This window comes from Felis catus, chromosome F1, assembly GCF_018350175.1.
Source record: "Felis catus isolate Fca126 chromosome F1, F.catus_Fca126_mat1.0, whole genome shotgun sequence".
Classification (NCBI taxonomy): domain Eukaryota; kingdom Metazoa; phylum Chordata; class Mammalia; order Carnivora; family Felidae; genus Felis; species Felis catus.
This window is the reverse complement of record NC_058384.1, coordinates 54,827,000-54,851,064: the sequence shown is the minus strand read 5'-3', so window position 1 is coordinate 54,851,064 and position 24,065 is coordinate 54,827,000. Positions and strand designations below refer to the sequence as shown.

Sequence of the window (24,065 nt, the reverse complement as noted above, 5' to 3'; positions counted from 1 at the left end):
TATTTTAAATCAGCAATACCATAAACAACAGCTACTGCTTCATAATCCGTACCTTACAAGCCTCCAGAATGAGCCTAGTAGATTCATCTGCCACACTGAAAACACAGCGAATTTAAAAATGCTGTTTCAGGAGCACCTGGGTGGCGCAGTGGGTTAAGTGTCCGACTTCAGCTCAGGTCATGATCTCTCAGTTCATGGGTTCAAGCCCCTCGTTGGGCTGTGTGCTGACAGCTCAGAGCCTGGAGCCTGTTTCAGATTCTGTGTCTCCTTCTCTCTCTGCCCCTCCTCCACTCACACTCCGTCTCCATCTCTCTCTCAAAAAATGAGTCAACATTTTAAAAAAAAATTTAATGATACTTGATGTCTATAGAACAGAAATTATATCAACTCTTGAATTGTGATATATGTAACTGCTTATAACATAACAGGGATCATCCTGAAATCTAAAAACGTCAGTGCATATATAAGTAATTGGAATGTTTTATTTAATGTTCTATAAAAATATTCAAATATGAAACATTTAACTATCACTTGTTTTAGCTGATTTTAACTACCTTTCAATTATGAGGCAACTTAAAAATAAATACAAAAATCACAAAACAATGTCTCATAGAGTTAGAACTATGTTTTCAAAAGAATCCACTTGTTTATAATCAGTATCTTTTCCTTGCTCTTTCTCTTCAGAAATATTTTTTCATCACTCTGTAGTGATTTGTTTGTATGCCAAGACATTGTTGTGAATTTACCTTTGTTTACTTCATATACTTCTGATCAATTCCAACTCATGCCCAATTATATTACACTAAATTAACATAATTCAACAGATGTTGATATTTAAATGTTTTCTGGCATTCAAATCTTGGACAGCTGTCTTTGAGCTTGGGGAAAAGGCAAACATTTAGAGTTAAATGCTGAACATATGCTTAAATTACTAATTAGAAAGATGGAATAAAAACTGTGCATTATCCTTTCTAAGGACAATAAACCTCAGATAGGGATTTCTGTAATCTTTTTACATCAAGTTACAGTCCAGAGGTGTACTCAGACTAGACGACATAGACTTCATGGGTAACTTAATTTAATTTCAAGTTTGATCACTTAAAAATTATGGAGAGTGTCACTAAGATTTGAAAAAAACTAGAATGACTTCATACTGGCAGTTTTAAGAATTGAAAGAATGCCTTTCACTTACAATGCGAGGATGGTAAACGCAGTTTTTAACAATATTTTATTGTGGAAAATCTATCATATGCAGAAATACAGAGAAAAATAGAAACTCAATGTGTGTCTCTCTCAACTGGCTTAGATAATTCTCTGTGTGGCTTATGTTGTTTCGTCTATATCCCTGCCCACTCCTTCCTCCAACCCCATAGCCCATCTATCATATTATTCCAACCAAAATGTATCAGTATGTTTCTCTAAAAAGAACAACCTCTTTTAAACCAAAAGAAACCACAGTACCAATATCACAGCTATTTAAAAAGCACTAATTTCTTAATGTATATGAAGATACACAGTTGATATTCACATTTCCCCAATTATTTTATAATCTTTTATCTTATACATTGTGTAAACTTGGATCAAAATGAGGTCTATCTCTTGTAACTGGTTGGTACACATCTCTGAAGTTCCCTTTGATTTATAAATATCCCCTCCCTCAACATTTGTTTTTTCCTTGAAAGTTTTTCATTGCAGAAATCAGTTTGCTCTGCAAAGTTCGTCTCCTCTGAGGACTGTTGTTGATTTCATCCACATTGTGTCATTGCACATATTCTTGTCCCTTGTGTTTCCTGTAATTGACATTTAAATCTAGAGAATTGATTATATTCAGGTTGTTTTGTTTGCGTGTTTTGTTTTGTTTGGGACAAGACTGTTTCAGAACTTCTCTCTCTCCATGTCTCTTTCTGTGATTGATTAGCCACAGTGATCCCAGATCCATTCATTAAGGGTTACAGAATGGTGAGATGTTAATTCTGTCATTTTACTTTTGCTTATTGGTTCGATTACTTCTGTTAAAAATCGCCTCCCCGCCCCCCCTTCAACTACTTGATTACTTTGAGGCACAGATCATGCAGGAAATGCAAGATAAATACTTGATCTCTTCCCTTTAGTTATTAGTTTTCAAAATTAATTGGTTCCTTACATTTTCTAAAAGTGACCAGTGAAACTTTGTTCTGTTTTGTTTTTAACTCATTTATTTAAGCACATTTGATGTGTTTCAATTCATTAGTTATTATCCTAATTGATGTTAAAATTGGCCCATCTTTGAGCAGTGGAGGATTCTTTATCCTAGTTCCTGAGTCTGTTTCCTTTCTACTAGTCTTTGCTTTTTTGCCATCTGCTACGTTTACGTTTTCAAGGCTACCTTGGACCTTTTCTGGCCTGCACCAAGAATCAGCCAATTCTTTAAGAACAGAAATAGATTCAGAAACTACAGTCTGGATGTTAGAGGTATTATTGTTTCTAGCCCTTTTCAATGAAATAAGTTAGGAGTAAAATAAATAAATAAATAAATAAATAAATAAAAATTTATAAAAACCATATTGCCTCATACTGATAGTCCCGGGTAAAATTCAAGACTTCAGTATTTTTGTACTTTCCATCACTGATTTTAATCTTGTTTTTCAACATTGAAAATACTACCTCTCAATAACACCATAATAATTACATTTGAGCCCTGAACCACGTGAGGAAGTTAGGGGCACCAGCACCCTGTGCAGCCAAAAATTCTTTAATAAGTTTTGACTCCCCAAAACTTAACTACTTACAGTCTGCTGTTGACCAGAAGCCTTACTGATGACAGAAAACAGTCGCTTAACACATACTTTGTATGCTCCATGTATCATATATACCGTATTCCTATAATAATGTAAGCTAAAGAAAAAATGTTAAGAAAATCATAAGGCAGAGAAAAATACATTTATAATACTGTACTGTGTGTATTGGGAAAAAATCCCGTATAAGTGGACCCATGCAGTTCAAATCCATGTTATTCAAGGGTCGGCTGTCTTCATTTTATCTATCTCCTCCTACACATATAGCAGTCTCAAAATCACCGTATCATCATGACCACCAAATAAAATACTCTGTAAGGAGAGTTTAAATTTATTCTTTTTTCTGTTTGTTTTGTACTTAGTATATATTTCACTAGGAATATGTAGTCAATTCCTGTTTTTTAAAGTCACTTGAAATAGTCTGTAAGTATAGATACACCGATGTATAATTAGCTTCTTTTGTTCCATTTTAATATTGAGACTGCTTTTTTAAATATATTTTTGTTTTATCATGACAAAAAATGGTTCCAGGTTCTGTAATCAAATCTCCACACACACAAAATTATTTTCAAAGAAGTCTAGCCTGTACCCTGTCGCCTCAACAGGGGTGGGTAGCTATTGTTCTGTTTTGTTCTCTATTTATGGTTTTTCCTTCCATTGGCTCTTTGTTTTTTTCCACTTTTAGGATAAGCAAGTATACTTCGCTCCTTCTCTCCATTTTTCCTTTTCCTTGCTTTTACTCGCACCCTGGTAAACCATTTGACACTTCAGAAGGTTTTTCTTTTTTCCTAGTATTTACATTTACGTTAATACGTTGGGCAGAGGAGGCTATTTGCTGTTGGTTCTCTACTGTGACCTTTATTGAAGTTGACTAGTAACCTCTTCTTCCCTTCTCATTCCTCTCCCAAGCATTGGATTTGAAGTAAATGATACTCTGCTAATACCGATAGTCAGCAAATTCCTTCTATTTTTCCTATATACTCTTCATTTCTCTCCGTTTTTCAGTGGGTGTGCTCCGTGTACATTGCCTGAAACTTACAACCATTCGATCCTGTGCTGTCTCCTTAGTTTCAATTTTAGTCTTAGTTCTAGTTCAGTTCATGTAGCATTAATTCTACAAGTAAATATAATGTTAATGATCCTCATCAGATGGGAAGTCAGTGTTTCTCTATTCTTTTTGTTTTACTCTGGAAGAGCTCATGGGAACAATATTCCTTGAGCTCCTGCAAGTTATTAAAGGGTTGTCCATGACCTGTATATGTAAAGGTCACTTTGGCCAGATTTATAATCCATGGTTCAGATCCTCTTTCCTCAATAAACAGGTTGCCCCATTGTCTATATAAAACATAGTTTTCAATGCCTGATAGAGTCTGTGTTTTTTTTTTCCCCCACAGGTACAGTGCTCAATGATACTTTCCTTTTCTTTAATGCCCAAGAGTTTGACTAGATCGTATTCTGATATTGGTCATTCTAGGTGTTTTTTTGTTTTGTTTTCTTTTTTCCCAAGGATGAAGTGTGCTCTTCCCATAGGTAGTTGTTGTTATTCTTGGAATAAATTTTAAGATTCCCTCCAATTATAATTTTTCATATTTATTTTGTTTCATTGCTTGGGCTTTGCTTCAAAAGTTTCTCTTACATATATATTGGATCTTCTTTGCCTATCTTCTGTAGTTATCACTTACCTGAAACATTTTATCTCTTCTCTTATTGCCAATGTTTTTATGCTTTGCATTTTCTATTTCTCATTACTTTCTCCTATTCTCCTCCATCCTATTTATTCACTCCTGTGTTCTAGTTTCATTTCTGAAATGATTTCTAATTGTTTTCTGGAAGCTGTCTTGTTGTCAGGGGTTATAGTTATACTACATGTTATTATGTAAATTCAGAAAAATAGGGTTCCTGCCACCATATTTCTAGAATATCCTGATTATGACTTTTATCTTAGAATTACAGGATTCCAGGACTTCTTCATAACATACATATTTTTAAGTGGCAAATAAGTGATTGAAGTGATAAGTGGTCAGGGCTGCATTTCTCTAGCAGATCCATTTAGCAGGTCATGCTTTTCTAGTCTTTTAGTATAGTATTGTCCATGTTTCTTTTAAAAAATGTGGTTTCATGTATTACTTCCACACATCTTGAAGGAGTTTTTTTACCAAATGTATAAAAGGCACTGGTCTAGATGATGTGTTTGGAACCCACATACTGGATACAATCTCTGCATTCCAGGATCTTACATCCTAGTCAGGAAACCCTGGACACCATCCATTATTCCTTGTATTCTTTCACTCTTGTCCCCTTCATTCATTCTCATAACGTAGCCAGAATGACATTTGGAAAACCCAAATCTGTTTGTGTGTACTTAAAAATTATTAATGACTCCTTGTGCACTGTTCATAGGTTTTTAATTGGTGCAGCAACTATGGAAAACAGTGTGGAAGATCTTCAAAAAATTAAAAACAGAATTACCATATAATCTCACAATTTCACTTCTGGGAATATATCCAGAAGAAACAAAAACACTAACTCAAAAAGATACCTGCATCCTCTGCCCTGTTTGTAGAAGCATTATTTATAATAGCAAAGACATGGAAGCAAACTAAATGCCCATCAATGAGTGAATAGATAAATAATTGTGCATCTATATGCACAATGGATTATGTAGTCATGGGGGAAAAGGAAAAAGCAAGTCCTGCCAAGATGGATGGACCTTAAAGCCATTATGCTAATTGAAATAAGTCAGACAAAAAATACTGTATGGTCTCACTTAAATGTGAAATTAAAAAGAAAGAAAGAAAGAAAGAAAGAAAGAAAGAAAGAAAGAAAGAAAAGAAAACTCATAGAGAAAGAGATCAGACTTATAGTTACCAAAGACAGAGGGTGGGGAAGGTGGTCAAAAGATAACAAACTTCCAATTATAAGATAATTAAGTCCTAGGGATAGAATGTACAACATGATGACCACAGCTAACACAGCTGTATAACATATAGGAAAGCTGTTAAGAGAGTAAATCCTAAGAATTCTCATCACAAAGAGAAAAGTTTTTTCCTTTTTTCTTTTTTTTTTTTGTTTTCTTTTTATTGTAACCATGAAAAGTTGGATGTTAGCTGAAGCTACTATCATACTGTATACCTCAAACTAATATCATTATGTATGTCAATTATTTCTCAATAAAAGCGTAAAAAAAAACATGCACACACAAATAAATAGATGGAAACACACACACACGCAGGTTCCTGATGGCTTCCCATTGCCTTTAGGATCAAGTCCGAAACGTGACTTGCAAGGCTTTTCTTGTTCTACCACTCTCACTATTCCAGCCTCATCAAATACTCCCCACCTTGAACACTATTTAGCAGCTGCAGTGGACTTGTTTTAGTTCCTCAAATAAACTATGCCCTGTCTGTAGTAGAATTTAAGACCCACGCAAAGGATACAAAGTACTGTGGGAAATCAGCTTGACCTATGATTTGATATTCTGTGTTCTGTTGTATTAGCATAAATGACACATTTGTATGTTTGTTTATAGAATATATTTAGACCTTATTAGCTAATGATAAATCTATTATATTTCCCTATTTAAATATGTTCTGGTCCACGGAGTTTCTCTACTTCTTTAGGCTTATGATTGGGGGAGGAAAGGTGCAGAATTAATAGAGTGTTCAGTTCGCCATATACAAATTCCCTTTGTCTGTGGGAAATTGTAGTTAAGACTTACTGAGAACACACTGTGAGCCGCACACTCATTTGGCCCTCATATCAATTCTTTGAAGTTGGTTCTATTATTACCTCCTTTTTTTCAGATGGGAAAGGCAAGGCATAAAAATTAAGTAACCCACCGAGGTTCACCCAGGTTGTTAAATGGGGAAGCAGCAACCGAACTTCATCTCTTTTGACTCCCGAATCCCACACTCTTAACCACTGTGCTATATTGCCTCTCGTGATAAGTGGATAATATGGGTAATAAGGACCAAAGACAGAGAATTTAAAGCATACTACCTAAAATTGGAGAAAACAAATTGCCCATCATTTTTACAGTTAACTACCGTAATAGCTAAGATTTCCTGAGTGTTAACAAAGCGTTTATTTTATCTCATTTAATTTCCAAAATTACCCTGTTAAGTAGATATTGTTGATATCCGCATTTTACACGTGAGGAAATGGGTCAAATAACTTTTCATAGGCCAAATGCCAGGGGACTGACAAAGTGCTCTCTTTTGAAGTTAATTTTTGTCAGGGTATGTTCCCATTGGCATTTAAAGATAGTAGACCTGAATTACCAAAATGAGAAAGGTCAAAGATCTTGATGGCATAATTCATCCTGAATATAAGCTAATGCACTCCCAACTTTTCAAGTACAGTATTTCAATTGCATTGAATTGAATTGAACTGAAATGAATTGAATTGAATTGAATTGAATTAGGTGAATCCTGAAGTACTCTTTCTCTTGATTATTGAATATTCACATACATGCAGCAGCACAAGCCTCCTGGTACCTTACCTAACTATTACAGTATATTTCACCGTCCAGTAAACATTTGCTAACAAGTGTGTAAAACTTTTATGTCCACATTGTTCATTCATCTGTCAAAAACTATCATGGAAGAGAAGGAACCCAAAGCATTCTTTTCATAAAGTTACACTTAGCAACTTAAGCAAAATGTAAAATTATGTAAAAACAGAAACACTTTTATATCAAGGTGCCTGCTGTGCTTTAAAAAGCTGACTTACACGTACGGGCTTGATTTTTCACATATTTATATCCCGAAGCCCAAGATAGGGACTGTGTAGTTTTGTGGTTTTTCTATTCCCATAAGTAAGCATTTATTTATTAGAGAAATTGGAACTTCAATAAAAATATGGATTATCATAAAAACAAGTTACTATCAAAACTCTGGCATGCCTTGTTAAAGTTTATTCAATAATGATTTAAATAAATGCCTGATGTTGGCAAGGCTTGTAAGTGCTAAGGGAAATTTACTTAAAAATATAAATCAGATGTGGGCCCCACTGCATTCAAGGAACATACCGTCTAAGTTGAGTATTGGTTCATATAGATATATAGCTGTAGCTTAAAATAGAAAACATTATTTTCTCCAAGGAGTGAGAGATCATTCTGGCAATGCAGTCAGATAAGGCTGCATAAAGGAGGTGCCATTTCAGCTGAGTCACAGATTCCCAATTGAATTCCACAAATAAACAACAATGTAACCTAAATTCAAGTAAATTTGTATTAAATGGTGATGCTCTCTGCCATCTTCCAAAGTAGTAATAGCTCTATGTATCTCAGAAGCTTCAAACATTCTGGCCCGTTCTTAAAATATCCAGTCTTTATTACCTCCTCAATATGGAGGTAAAAGTGGAAACCACATCTTCCTTTGCTCTTTAGTGGTCCTACTCCTCAAATGTCACTTACAGCACCTGGAACCATGATATTCCTGTAAGCCCCCTCTCAACGAGTAGTCATGGCACACTTTCCAGAACATCAAAGCAGAGCTCGGTCTTGAGCCTGTATCTGCCAACTCAACCACACAAGTAAATTGTAAACTCTATTGAATGAGAAGAGCCCCTCAACTTCAAAAACTACCTTGGAAATGGATCTACATTTGACTCCAACTCTGCATCAGAGCAGTAACTTTCTGACTGTGGCTGCAGAACAGTCCAAAGCTAGGGGTACAGAGAATTACAGACAGGTGTTTTTCCACTGAATTCACCTATCACGTTAGATAATAAACTGATTAATTTGGTCAAACAGGCCGCTTCATTCTTTTTTTCTTCCTAGAGAATTTAAAATCACTGTGAATGGACAGATTCACTGAATTTATTCAAATTTGTTGTGTGCAAGGATGTGTCATCACCTCCCACACCTCCATATGTTCTAGTTCCCCATGTTGTTGAATTGCTTACAGAGCCCCGAAGATGGCCTAAGGTGTGTGCACTTCAGGGCCCCTGTATTCTTTAGATGCCTTCTCTCACCTAGGGGCCTAGGCCTAGCTTTGGAATTCTCTTTGAATATTGAGTTGAAATCATTTTCCCACATGATCGGTAGACTTTAACCCCTAGAAAATGAAAGCCATATCTTTTTTATTTCTCAATCCTGTTTTATGGCATAGGACATGGCATGCATTACATTTTCAGTAGACCTTTATTAAATACAGTATAATAAACTAAGTTGACTGAGGTAGTATGGTGTAGGGGGGAAAAATGATTCTTTTGAGGCATGCGTGCCTTGGTTCAAATACAATGACTTCATTTTCTGTTTATGTGATCTTTGACAACTAACGGTGTCTCTGGACCTCAGGTGCCTCAGACCATGATGAGTTTTTGTGAGGATTACAGTAGATAAACTATGTGAAAATATTTAGCAAAACACCTCGTATGTAGTTGGCACTCAATAAGTTTGGATGTTCCTGGTAATTCAGTAATAAATTCTAAGACTTAGGAAACCAACATGTATTCAAAGTAAAAAAAAAAAAAAAAAAAATAACAAAATATATTCTGGCCTGCCCTTTTAACTCTATCATTCCCTGAAGCTGGTGAAAGAAAGAAATTCAGGACGTCTGGTCCAGAATATTCCCTCAGAACTGAATTTGAAGCCTGGTTTAGAGTCAGAAATAGCAAATCAGAGAATATAGTAAGAAGTCAACTCAACAAACATATTCATGTGTTACATACTGCACTTGATGAAGTCAATACAAAAATGAGTAATGCATGGGCTTCACTCAAAACACTTAAGAATATTAGGAATATGCTATAGTTTTATTAATATAAAAATGACAACCATAACATCTTAAGAAACATTGTATAGTATCATAATCAGAGAAAGAATGTGGGATTGTATCTGAATCTATAGTCTGAATTCCCAGTTCTTTTATATAAGATGCAAGATGTTATCAGGATCAACATGCCAATTTTTTACATATAGACACATATCGTCTTGCATTTAATGGAGATTTTCAAAAGAATCATGTGGGGGGACACGTGGCTGGCTCAGTCAGCAGAGTATGTGACTCTTGATCTCAGGGTTGTGAGTTCAAGTTCCACATTGGGCATGGAGTCTACTTAATTAAAAAAGAGAAAGAGGGAAGAATCATGTGTATTGTGAGTAACTTTTAATCCCTCCTAAGAGCCAACCCTAGCTTTGTTGTATCATTTTTTTAAGGAAATTAGAATAAGTTTATTGCTGAAACTCTATACTAAATGTCAAAGATAAACAGATTCCAAAAATGTATACTTGTAGCTAAGAAATGAGTAAATTAAATCAATATCCATTTACTAAGTGCCTACTATTTCCTAGGTACTATGGTGTGAAGAATAAAAGAATACTCCAAGATGCCTCAAATATCTTAGATTCTGCTTGGAGAGACAATATCCAAATTTGAACTCAGGAGAAATGAATTTTCCTCAGTTTCCCCAAAGAGGTAGTCTGCTACCATAACCCTGTGGACTTAATACGTTGTATAGTCATTTCTTGTTCATGCGTTTCCTGCATTAGGATGTGAGCCCCTTGAGGGTAGAAGACACCTTACTCGGGGTTTTTTTTTTTAGCATCTAGCAGAATACCTGATTCATGGTCAAGTTTCGTTCATTGTCAAATGAATGTTTTTGAGTAAATTTAAGTAACACTTCAAGAAAGTGGAAGTGTTATCACAAAAAAAAAAATGCATGATTGACTGCCAAGTGAAGTGTAAAGGAAAAAGTTTTTACAGTAGTTTGATTTGTTTTAGTTCAGTAAATATTGTGCTTTTCCTGTATGACAGAAGCAAAGTTAGGTTCTGTGAATTACACCTGTTTCTTGGCCTCAGGTTGTCCCAGTGCATATTTAGCTGCCAACTCCCTCTAATCCGAAAACAATTTGAGGCTATCATATGATAAGTGTAACAGCAGAGACAAGCAGAAATTTGTATGAGATATAGAGGAAAAGCTCTTGGAAGGATACTGAGGTAGAGAAAGTTTAGAAATAAGAAAGCACGTCTATGGGGCGCCTGGGTGGCGCAGTCGGTTAAGCGTCCGACTTCAGCCAGGTCACGATCTCGCGGTCCGTGAGTTCGAGCCCCGGGTCAGGCTCTGGGCTGATGGCTCAGAGCCTGGAGCCTGTTTCCGATTCTGTGTCTCCCTCTCTCTCTGCCCCTCCTCCGTTCATGCTCTGTCTCTCTCTGTCCCCCCCCAAAAAATAAATAAACGTTGAAAAAAAAAAAAAAGAAAGAAAGCACGTCTAGGTTTAAGGGCCCTGGGAGAACTCTGAAGGGAAAAAGATCATACCCTTAAAAATGGGTGGAATTAGGAAACATGGAAAGGAAGTTTTTTCCAAGTGGGTAGAATCCATTGCTCTAGTGTTAGCACATATACCTGGCCTTGCTTGACTCGCAGTTCCTTAAAAATATCTGTAGGACTTGGACAAATATGGGAAGCATAATGCCAGCACCATGAAAGCCCAGATGTAACAGCAGTTATCCCAACCAGATTTTTAGAAACCGTACTGAATGGTTTGCTCTATGAAAAGTTTTAGCTTTCCTGTAGGTGTGAGAATATCCTCACGTGCATACCCTCAGAATGTCCTCATAGCTACCTGAGTTGTGTAAGACAGTCACCAACATCTTTTAAACAAAGGTACCCTTTGTTTAGAATGATACAAGAGGTACAAGAAGAAGCTTTTCAAGGAGCCGTTTAGGGATATGGAAGTTGCATTTATTAATACACACAGGACCCATATCATTAGAATAGCAGACCCTCGGGGCTTTAGATAAAGCACAGAACATACCACAAGGAGGAAGTAAGATTTCTATGAAGTAGGAAATACCAAGTACAAGCCAAGAGAAAATCTGAGACACTGGGCTTCAGATTTGCAAGACTCTCCTGGGTTTTTATTGAGTTTTGAAATGAAACATGGGTACATAGTCTTACATGCTATGGCACATTTAAAGGAAACAGAATCAAACACTAAAGAAAAATTTAACTTTTCTATTAACTACCAAGACAACCTATTTGTGTATTAGAAATGAATAATTATATCCTCATTGTAGCATATTGATAGTGTTTGAATGTCATGAGTTTATAATGTCTTTATTTGGTATCTGTTGAGGAACATCTGGCCATATTACACCATGAAGTCCTCTCATCGGTCTCCCTTCACTGTGTGATCCTGGGTAAATTATTTAACTTTTCTGTGCCCTGGGCTTCTTCTCTGTAAAGCGGGGATGAAAATAATAATAATAAATGTAGCAGCTAACAGTTATTGATGGCTTAGTCTGTGCAGGCACTGTGCCTAATGTTTTGCACAAATAATTTGTAAGTAAAACCTTCAGATACACCTTTGAGGTAAGTACTAGTTTAATCACAGTTCTTGAAGGTAAAGAAAATGAGGCAAAGAGGGATTAAGTAACACGCCAAAGATTGGTAAAATACTCCTCCAACATTCACAAATAGGGCAACAAGTAGGCTCTTTGAGAGACCTAGAGGCGAGAGGGAAAATGGCGGCCTCAGAGGGTTTCTGGGCCACCTGCAGGTTCCCACCACCTCCTCCCTCATGGCAGCTGAGCCACTGGAGCACTGCTGTGGGAGTCAGAAGAGCCCTCGACTGGCTGGGCATCGCAGCTGGTCCCTGAGCCCCCCAGAAGCCTCCTGACGCCGCCGTCCCTCCCTCACACTTGCCGCCACTGCTGGGAGCTACGGGAGGGAAGTGCTTCTCATCAGCACCACACCCAGGCCCATCAGAAGCTCAGAGTAACCTTAGCTCCGTGGCAGCCACCAGCCACTAGTTATTGTAGCAGGGTAAAGCAGACAGGGAAGAAGTAGGTCTGGACTTGACCTCTGACGTGGGGGAAGAGACACTGGCAGGCCAGATCACTGTCCAAGGGGCAGCGTCTCAGACAACAGGTGATCGGAGGTTATTGGACACAGGGTCAAGAGCGGTCCCAGCAGGTAAGCGATGAGCAGAGACGGGGGCCAGGCGCAGCTGAGGTTTGGGCAAGGGTCTGCCAGCAGCCTTAGAGATGGCCTCAGTCACCAGGTTGCATTTCAGGGCCAGACTTGGAGCATATGGGGAGATCCAGGCATGACCTAAATCCATAAGAACTAAGATACCGGACGTTTTATGATGAGTAGGTTAAGTCCAGAAGAAAGCGAGGGCCCAGTTACTGGGGCACAAGTACCAAGTTCAGCACACTGTTTTATTTTTTTTTTTCAACGTTTTTATTTATTTTTGGGACAGAGAGAGACAGAGCATGAACGGGGGAGGGGCAGAGAGAGAGGGAGACACAGAATCGGAAACAGGCTCCAGGCTCTGAGCCATCAGCCCAGAGCCTGATGCGGGCTCGAACTCACAGACCGAGAGATCGTGACCTGACTGAAGTCGGACGCTTAACCGACTGCGCCACCCAGGCGCCCCAGCGCACTGTTTTAAAACATCAACCATCCTTTGCTAAAGACAGGATTGAGAAAGGGGCTTGAGGCACAAGGTGAAGTCAAATGACCAAAGCCGTAGAGAGAGAAGGCAGCAGAATCAAGAAGTGGTTGAGTGTGATGGACAAAACCAAATAAAAAGGGAGCTTCCTGTGCAGGAAGGGGCTTGGAAAGAAAACACCATTAAACACAAGGATATAATGCAGTCTTCGTAGATAAGAAGTACTTATGCTTCATGGTAGTTGATACTGAATGTGCATTTTGGTACAGAAGACTGAGATACTGACGTTAGCTCCTTCAGTTTAATCTGTTGAGACATCTTGACATCAAATAAAGGGGAGGAGAGGGTAATTTGGATCTAGAAGAGGAAGCTCACAGAGAGCGGGATTTTCCAGCCCCGTACTTCTCTCTGCCACCAGATTACTCCTCCAGTGACACTGCAGACCTGCTTCATTTGTGTGCAGCTGATGCCCTGTCCAGGCTTATATTTTTCTAACTGACAGTGAGTGTTCTTGCCAAATGCCAGGGCCCATAGTCACATCTGTTTGTCTCCTCCGCAGCTTGTCTGAGGCTGCTTGGGAACACATCTTATCCAGGGGGCAGCCTTAACCAGGCCTAATTCTCTGAAAAGCCTCTATTTGTAAATGCATACAATGAAGAGACAAGTTCTTACTCTTTTCTCTTTAGTATTATTGTGTTTCACACTGCCTGCTTCTGTCCCTGTCAGCCCGGGTCGAAAGTCAAGCTTTCAGGCAAGGTGGTTTTCACTGGGATATTTTTGGTTTTGCCTTTTTTTTTTTTTCCTGGTTTTTTACGTTTTTTTTTTTTTTTTCCTTCAGATAAAACGTCCAGTTTCCTACCACCACACCATTTAAAGGGATGTTGGGATAAACCAGATGAGGTCCATTTCAAAAGCAAAACAAAACAAAGACTCTCTTTCTGAGCTCTGCTTTTCTAATATTTAATAGGAAAACTTCCAGAATTAGTACATGGGAAACCATGTTTCAGATCATAACTAGGTGACGATACTTAGTAATCCAAAACAAAACAACATTATTCCTTCGTCCCTTCCACTTAAAGACATATTTGTTTATCTCTAATGTTGAAGGTGTCAGTAGTTAGAAAGTTACCAGGTTTTGATTTGTCCCCTCTCTTCACTGCAACCAAATACTGTTAATGGAAACAAATATACAGACATAGCTGATTGGTAATTTCCTTGCAGCGCCTTACCAAAAAATCTTAACATTATTCTTAAGAACTTAGGGTCTTTTCATCGAAAAGTGTATTATCATTCTTCAAAACACCACCACAAAAAACAAAAATCGCCAACTATCACCTTGAGTAGTAAGCCAAGTGTTCTTCTGCTTTGCAAAACCAAATGACTCATTTAGACCAAAGCAACAAGGTTGCCTTTGAGACATTCATTGATTTCAAATTAAAAGGTAACCGCTATGTTTTACATTAAGAGTGACAACCAAATAACAGAGTAGACCTTACTTAGTGTTATTTGTAGCAACTTCATTGCACCTGTCTGAAGGAAAAGGGGGGCGGACAAGCCTAAATGGGGTAATCTTACTGATCAATAATCCAGATCTCTGAATGTGTTGTAACAGATAGTCAATTCCTGATAGAATTACTGAAATGCAACCAGCTTGTTTTCTTATGGTTCAGGTCTTCAGGTTCAATGTACTGACTTTATTAACTTTAACTTTATTCTCCTTGAATGTTTGTCTGTCTCTTCTCCTGTATGTAGCTCTGCTGAGGGTGGGGAAGAGGAGTTAAATGAAAATTCCCATTTCTTCTGCAAAGATACCCAAAAGGGAATTTGGGCCCAGCAATGAGGAGAAATGTTTAAAAGAAGGAGTTGTTCCTGAGGTTTGTTTTCCACCACGTTTGTAAACAGGCCTTCCTAATAAGTTTTAATAGTGTAAAAAAAAATGATAAAGGTTTAAAGGCAATACTGACATCGGAGAATGATTTTCAATCAATTGGAAGACTCCTGTTACATGCATTAGTACGAGAACAATGTAAATGGAGGCCAGCAATGGTAATAGTCACAGTGAGCAGCTACTATGTGTCAGACCCTCCAGTATTTCTTCTAATTGTTTCTAAAAATGTATTTCTTAACAGAGACACTCCTGGCTAATTTTCTTTAGCTCAGTTTGAGCTTTAAATGTATCTGAAAGTAATGAAATCTGGCATAGTTGTTTTTTGTTTGTTCATTTGTTTTGTTTTTGTTTTTGTTTGCTTGTTTTTTTTAATGCCAGAATCAGGACTTTTCATGGACCACCTGCCCATCCCTGCCCACCTCCTCTCTGAGATAGACTAACACAAAGAAGTTCCGTGGTGTTATTCTCAGTCGTAACAGAAGGGAGACCTGGGAGGCAATGTGTGTCTAGATTTTGCAAACCCTCTCGTCAGTCTCAACTCTGGCCAACCCCACTGCCTACCAGCATCCCAGGATTCTAATCTCTTACCAAATGACCTTTGATGACTCCACATCAGCTATAAAATTCAGATGCCTCTATGGGGGATATGTGGCATATATATGGCCCATGATCCAACCCCAGTGTTCTTTTTCCTTCATATTATGTAGTCCCTTCTTGAAACACTGCTCCCCAGACGTCCTGAGCTACTCCTAAATCTCTGACCCGAACAAACTGTATCATTTAAAATACTTTCAGCAACAGGTGTAGGAAACCTAACCAGCAATTATTTAAACTAAGGTTATTTATGTTTTGGGGGGTTTTGTTGTTGTTGTTATTGTTTGTTTTTGGGTTTTTTTTGGTGTGGGGAGGGGGGGTGCTTTTTGGTTACTTTTTTTTTTTTTAATTTAAATTTTAGTTAACATACAGTGCAATATTGGTTTCAGGACTAGAATTCACTGACTCCTCATTTACATACAACACCCAGTGCTCATCACAAGTGTCCTTTTTAGCACCCATCACCCATCTAGCCCCTCTCCCACCCACCTCCCTCCCACAAATCCTCAGTTTATTCTCTATCATTAAGAGCCTCTGGTGGTTTGCTTCCCTCCTCTCTTGCCCCACCCCTTCCCATATGTTCATTTGTTTTGTTTCTTAAATTACAAGTATGAGTGAAATCACGTGGCATTTGTCTTTCTCTGACTGACTTATTTCACTTAGCATAATTCTGTTTTAACAAGAGGATCAGAAGTAGATGGTCCGTGGGCTGGTTTTCACAACTTGACAACAAAAGGGTTGTGCCTCAGAATGCAGATTCCCACTTTATTCCCATTTTCTGAATGGTACCTCCCCCTCCTTCTCAGCTATTCCTGATATCTGAGCCTGTCTGGTATATGCTCTGCAGAAGGTCAGTTTTACTGCAGTCTTTCGCTGGAGTGGGGGGGGGGGGGGAGGGGGGGGAAGGGCTGGGGGCGGTGCTCAGGAGGGATCAAAGATGTTAAAGCATAATTTTGGACAAAAAGATAAAATCGTGACTCTTTCACAAATTAAAAAGAGTGTGTGTTTGAGATATTATTTAACTCATGAGTGAACAAGGGAACCAGGCAGATCTTATAAGGGCTTCCAGGGAGAAGTCAGAGAAGCACAAATTTATAAAGAGTAAGGAATGGGGACATAAATGTGCAAATGGATGCAGAACTGGCTTTTCCGCAGGAAAGAGGATTGTCCTTCCTGGGGACAATTCATTTGCATTTCTATAGACGAGCATTATTTCCCATTGCTTGGGTACCTAGGACATAGAATTGTAAACTAGCTCCTGTAGAATCAGAACCTGATGCCAAGAAGACTATGCTCCAAAAGTATAGTTTTCCATTGAAGTACAAATATTTACCTACAAAGGAAGAAAGGTATATGCAACACAACATGTTTAGAATTGTTATAAGGACCAGGGCACCTGTGTGGCTCGGTTGGTTAAGTGTCTGACTCTGGATTTCGGCTCAGGCACAGTTTGTGAGACAGTCCTGCATCGGGAACCCCCCCCCCATGGGAGGGGGATGCCCCTCCCCACCCTCAAAATAAATAAATAAACTTAAAAAAAGAAAATTGTCATTAGGACTAAATGATACAATCTCTAGTAATATTTAATAAAGTTGCAGACCCTGCCATTGCCACCAGTGTTCTTAATTATTTCATGTACTCATGACGTAGTCTCCCTATTCAGACTGTAAACTCCTCCAATAATAGGACGGGAACATTCCAGGACCTTTGTATCTGCCATCTCTTCTTTCCTACTCTCCTTATTGTCACCACCTCTGGGCGCTTATGCTAAGTCGGTAGTAGATACTAATAAATGCTTGCTGAACAACTGAATTCATTAATTTTGTATCAAAAGGATGTGTCTTCTCTGATATTATTGTAGCCTTTAAAAATTTCTAATAGTTTTAAAAAATAGGTATGATCAGGGGCACCTGGGTGACTCAGTCGGTTAAGTGTCCAACTTCAGCTCAGGTCACGATCTCACGGCTCTCACGAGTTCGAGCCCTGTGCCGGGCTCTGTGCCGACAACTCAGAGCGTGGAGCCTGCTTTGGAGTCCGTGTCTCCCTCTCTCTCTGCCCCTCCCCTGCTCATGCTGCCTTTCTCTATCAAAAATATATATTTAAAAAAATTTTAAATAGATAGGATCAAAACAATTTGCTTTTCTTGGCATTGGGGCCAAGACCACACCTCAAAATCCAACAAAAATGTTACCATTTTGCATGTCGATAAACATTTTGACATATGTGTATGTGTGTGTGTGTATTTCTGCAAAGTTAGTCACTACCTGAACTAATTTCTTTTAAATATTTTAATAATTGTAAATATTTACGGGTACCTCAGTGGCTTAGTCAGTTAAACATCTGACTCTTGATTTCAGCTCAGGTCAGGTGATGATCTCACAGTTCATGAGATCGGGTCTGGCGTTGGGCTCTGTGCTGACAGCGCAGAGCCTGCTTGGGATTTTCTCTCCTCTCTCCCTCTCTCTACCCCCTCTGCTCCCCCCTCAAATAAGTAAATCAACATTTTAAAAAATAATTGTAAATATTTAATGGAGAAACAGTATGCACTTAATACAAAAGGAAGAGAAAATAAGACAAGTGCCTATTTGCTATTACCTATACTGATAGATTTTCACAGTGTATTTATTTGACTGTGGATCAACCAGATCATTATTATACTTTACTTTGTGCAATATGGCTAGAACCTATATGTAAAGTAATTAAACTCCCCAGTTCCAATTTTTCACTATATTTAAATGCCAGAGTGTATGTCTATAAATATATATCTTGGTTTTTACCTGAATTAATTTTTCCCTTTTAAAATTTTCTCTAGTAATCTGGGTGTTTTCAAATTGGGTGTGTAGGGGAGAAAATAATTTTCCTTTGTCATTCAAGATTCTTCTACCTGGACTAAGAATCAAATTGACATGAGACAAGTTAACAGGAGAAAATCAATTTAAATTTTGGACGTTCAGGAAACCCACACAGACGTGAGATTCCAAAAACGGTCCAGCGAGAGGAGTATATATGTCATCCTAAACTAAGGAGAAGGGGGATAGGAATCTGGGACTTAAATGAGAAGGAATATAATGCACAAGAAGATGAAAAAGAACAAATGTTGGAAGAACAAATGTTTGCTGGGCCATTCAGAAACAATGGGACATAGAGAGGACTTTGATACAACAGGCCTTGTTAGGTTCCTCCCTTTCTGTCATACTTAGTTCATATTATAGTGTAGTTATCAATGGTGATGGGTCTCTTCCTGAAGCAACTCCTCTATCTAAATCCTTTTAGTCAGTTATGGTGGGGGAGAGGGTAATAAAGTTTCTTCCTCAGTCTTTTGGGCCTTGATTGTTTTCAGCCAGATACAATCTGCATGCCAAAGTGCCCCATTTGGGGGCTGCCTGCCCTTGGCCCCTCCCTACAGGTGCTGTAAAACTTCAGGATACTACCAGATATCTCTATGAATTCCTAGAAGAACACGTGCTACAATAAACATACATCATTTATTTTTGCTTCATGATCCCCAGACATGATCCCAACCCCACATCAGGGATTATGATCCAGGAAATGAACAGCATCCCTCTCTAGCTTCAAATGTTCAAAGAGTTTTCAGTCTTTTCCAACTTTGTATTATTTTTTCTTGACTTCTAATTGGGCCATTTCTAATTTTTCCAAAACTTACTAATTTAGGAGTCCATGATTAGGCAGAATAATCCAGTTCTAACTAGTTTCAAAAATAACAGAAGTTCTACTTCTCAGTCGTTATGTATCATGTGTTTACAAATATAATCCAATACCCTGTTAGCCTGTTTAGTAGCAGTAGACCAGCATTAATGCATTCAAATTATATTTCCTCACCTAGCTAATAAACAATTAGCCAAGAATTCTGATCATATGAATTATAAGAGAAAACATCACTATTTCCTTCTATCTGTTTAAAATGTTTTAAGAGAAGTCACTGCCACATAATATCCTAAAAGAAATTGATCATACTTTTCCTGTAATAAACGTTGCTCTGACAGTAAAGCATTAGTAACCAATTGATAACCTAGCAACAATATTGTGATCTCTTTAGATAATTAATCTTAGCTATTTTCCTGTCAGAAGCAACAGTGCTTGATTTTATGTTGAGCTAGAAAGATTGCCAGTTTTGAAAATTAAAAAGCATTCCTTTTATATTATTCATTCCAGTAACAATTTATGATGGCGCATTTAGCTGCTGAATGCTTGTCAACAAATGTAATTACGTTTCGATATAAACAAGATTGGTGGTTTTACTATGCTGTTCCATCTTTGTTGAGAATGTTTTGATTTAGGTTCAGATTACCCAAGCTGTGTATTTATGTGTCATTTCTTTTCCTCCTTTGTTAATAGTTTTTTCTGATAATTACTTGTAGGCAAACAAGCCTGCATTTGGGATCCCTATGCACTGGAGATATCAAGCGGAGAAGAAAAGCTGCACCCTTGCCTGGACCTACCACAGCAGGTAAAGCAAGAAGGGGTTGGGGCAGAACACAAATAGAAAGTTCATAAGCCATCAAGAGGAAAATACAGATAATTCCTGATCACTTGCACTGAGAAAAAAGCACAGTTACAAGCAACTATTAAATCGCTTGCCTTTGGTGTCAGGATGTACTGTGTGCTCCTCGCCCAGATTTTTCAGACAGCCAGTCAACAAAATATTTGCCACACACCTGCCCAAACGCAAGACTTTGTGTGAGGTGTTAAAGGATACAAAGTCTTCAAAGGCTGTGTCCGGAAACTTATAGACTGGTTGGGAAGACAAGGGATAAATAGATGAAAAGACAAATAACCCCAGAAGAGATTAATAGGAAGCAATTCAGAAGTGTAAGGAGCAGCCTCAAAACACAAGGCCCCATATCATGGAAGACGGAAAGCTATAGCTATGATTGCGTCCGTCTGGTTTCTAGCCCCAGCTCTGCAGCCATCCTTGGTTTGTCTTTCCTTATTTAAACAGAGATACCGGTCTGACTCCGTCGGTAGGGCCTGAGATGCTTGATCTCAGGGTCCTGAGTTCAAGCCCCACATTGGGCATTGAGTTTACTCAAAAAAAAAAAAAAAATCTGCATTAGAATAAAATGTCCGTCACCATTTCCACCTCAAAGGACACATCCTTCAAATAGCATGCCATTGTAAAGAGTGTGGAATAGGGAAAAACACAAGTGCTGAGCAGAGGGAAGTCACTAGGCCCGAGAAGCCTTCCTAAAAGACTCAAGCTTGGTGGTGAAGGATAGGAATAACACTAGTATGTGTAACAAAATCTCATGCAAGAACAATGGTAAGGAAGGTAGAGATAAAAAACCAATGAGAGGAGGAAGCCAACGGGACATTAAAGTGTTGGACCCCCCCCCCATCGGAATAAACTACAATTAACCATCCTAGATTTGTGACGCGGCAAACTGAGTCTAAGAAATGTTTTCAGTGTAGTTACTTGGTCAGTTACAAAGAATAATAGCTTTGGCCTGTCGCTTGGGATCTTTAACCCATTCAGATCTATAAACTTTTTCTTCATTTGGGAAACCTTGTATAGGAAAAGTCCTTTTTCCCATTCTGAACTGTACAATACGAAAATAAGATTCATGTCAACCAGGAGAATAAACTGTGAGAAGGGGGAGAAAAATCTTGACATGGTGATGTCAAAGAAATAAAGGATGGGAAGCTTTAATTTTTTATTTAGGGCACCTGTCCTATGGTTGAGGACTAAAAAAATTGAATGCCTTACAATTGAAGCACTCATGATGTAGTTGTTCCCTCTATGTGAAGGGTGACATTATGAAATTAGGCATGTGGTTATGAGTGGATATAATATTGATCTTCATCTTTAGTTGTACTGAGTTTTCAGAATTTGGAAGTAAGAAGCACCTATGTGTGGCATGTGTTCATATTTATGTAGAATAATGTTTACCACTTGTTGGGTACCTAGTAGGTAACAGAAACTTTATTATTTTCTTTTATCTTTGTAACAATTCTGTGAGCTTGGAGGTGTTGTTATCACTTTACACCATAAAATTTAAGATACACAGCAGTGTTCGGTTTTTTCTTTGTTACTGGAGAAGACGTAATGACTGAATGGCCAAGCGAGGTTTCAAGCCTACATCCACCTTCAGGACTTCTAAATCCCTAGTCTTTCCATGACAACATACTATAGCCTTTGTGTAAGAATACATTTGTAAAGACTGTTCCATGGCATAGGTTTATTTGAGCCTGCTATTGTGTCTTAAGTTTCACGGAAGACTTATCTCAGTATCACTATGTAGAGTTACAGAACCTTCGTGAGAATACGTCTGATATCTCTCTTTATGCAGGAACAGATAGCCACTTTTAGATCAAATACATGTCTTAAGTTCTTCAATTCAAATCTTTCATAAGGCAGGTGTAGGATTCTTTAATAGCCCCATTCCAGTTGAATGGTCCCTGAATTCTCTTATCTTTCAATGATTCAGACATTAGTGGCAGAAATAGTACAAGAACAATCTTAGGAGTATGACTAAGGCACCTTTGTGCCAGCAATAAGGAAGAGAGAATACGAGGGTCAGGTTCTAACACTCTGAACATATGTGAAGTGAGAAGGAAAAGGCATAATGGTTGAGGAGAGGATAATATAATTATTCCTACAAGGTGATTTTGATGTTACATCTCAATAGCATCAGAGGAAATCATTTATATGGAGTATGGGTATAAACATTAAACTTTAGCCTAAAACATTCATAAGCTTATACCAGCATATTCCAGATGTTATATTTAAAAACTGTTGTGATTCTCTTAAGATTCAGGATTTTGATTATATTACTGGATTTTTTTTTTGCTTAAAGAATAAAATTCATAGAAATTTAATGCATTTTTGTAATTACTCACAGTAGTTGAGTAAGAGAATTATGTTACTCATTTCCAATGCATTTTTTAAATCCGTGCATAACTGTTCCTCTCAAAGAGGAAGAGAATGAGGTTATTTAAAAGTCCTCAGTTTTAAAAAGAATATCTTCTAATACTAATGAATCAACTCGAAGGTGAAGATTATTATCCAAATTCAAGTAAGAAATGCTTTTGCATAAATACACTTTGATAATGAGGTTATGAATCCTAGATCATCTTGTCTCTGAAAATTATAATTTTCAAATTCTGGAGTATATTCAGTCTCCTAATAGTCAATTATATTTGTAAGTTTTCAAAGTTGAGTTAGCACATAGAACTATTTTAAAGTGAATATCCTTGCCATTTTATAGGCCCTTGCAAACATACCAAATAATGCATTGAACGGAAGTATATTTTCACAGTTTTCTTCTGCCTTTAGTCAGTGTTCAGTCCAAGCTGGAAAAATGCAAGTAAAGATAACTGCCTCTCTTTCGAAATAGGGGATAAGAGTTAAAAGGCAGACAGCTCAAATATTGTTTAATGATCCCCTCTGATTTGTATGTGAAATATTATGCGGTCAAACAGCAGCTTCAGAAAACATGTACCAAAACATTGTCAGAAAACTATAATTTGGCACTTTAACTTTATAATCCTGAACAGGGTTCATATGACAATTTAAGACTCTAAAAATAAAGTTATATGTTTTATACATAATAAATAATATACTTTTAAAAGTCCCCTATGAAATTAATAACCCCAAATCTGATCATCTTTACCTGCTATTGTGTTGAAAATTTTATTCGCCCCGTTTTAGCAATAGCACTGAAGCATAATTTCATTCGCTTTATAAGGCTATAGACTAGCCAGCAGTGTTATCGGGTGAACATTTATTAATTGTGACAGGAACACCAAATTTATTTCAGTGCTTTAGCTTATTTACTGCTCTTTCACCTTTGTATTTTGTATCGACAAAGTAAAATGAATATTGATAAGGTTAGATATTGATTTTTAAATGTATGGCTTGTTCTCTGCCTCATTCAAAGTCACATACCAAAAGATAGTGGATGTCTCAGTAGCAAAGGATGTAGATTTACTATTATAAAATTGAGAACTGTTGAAGCAAGAAGGTTTGCCAGCAGAATGCATTTTATAGTTTGAAAAATGTCATCTGTAAAGGTGAGGAAAAGCAGTGAACAAAATAGGAAGAATATTATTAACACATTTTTAAAAGGCAGTCAGCAATGTTGGTTATGGTCTGTGTTTTTGGTAGAAGTCATAGCTTATTGAGGATTTGATAGTAAGAAGATTTAAGTGTGCTTTCTGAAATATTGTGGCTACCGCATTTTTTTAAATGCTTTGTTCTCTATACGTTACTAAATTCATTGCTATCCACAATTAGCATTTGCTATTACTGTTTTGCTTTTTTTGTTGTTATTATTTTGCTTTCTATTGAACAAATATCCTAAGGAAAATAGTCATCATAAGGAGTCAACCTTTCTTCTATACATTTTAAATTATGTAATGAGATGCCTATTGAAGTTTAATTTTTCTT

General features: G+C 37.6%; 1 protein-coding gene across 3 annotated transcripts in view; it reads left to right on the top strand.

Moving 5' to 3' along the window:
- The window catches only part of GPATCH2 (G-patch domain containing 2), a 175,763-nt gene that overhangs the window by 143,409 nt on the left and 8,289 nt on the right, over positions 1–24,065 (top strand). For 2 of the 3 annotated variants that reach the window (XM_045049003.1, XM_045049004.1), the window contains exon 9: positions 20,038–20,126. In XM_045049003.1, the coding sequence (XP_044904938.1) occupies positions 20,038–20,126 (89 nt within the window). Of the gene's footprint in view, positions 1–10,071; positions 10,196–20,037; positions 20,127–24,065 lie in introns of those variants that run through there. The other variant, XM_045049005.1, reaches the window with a different exon arrangement.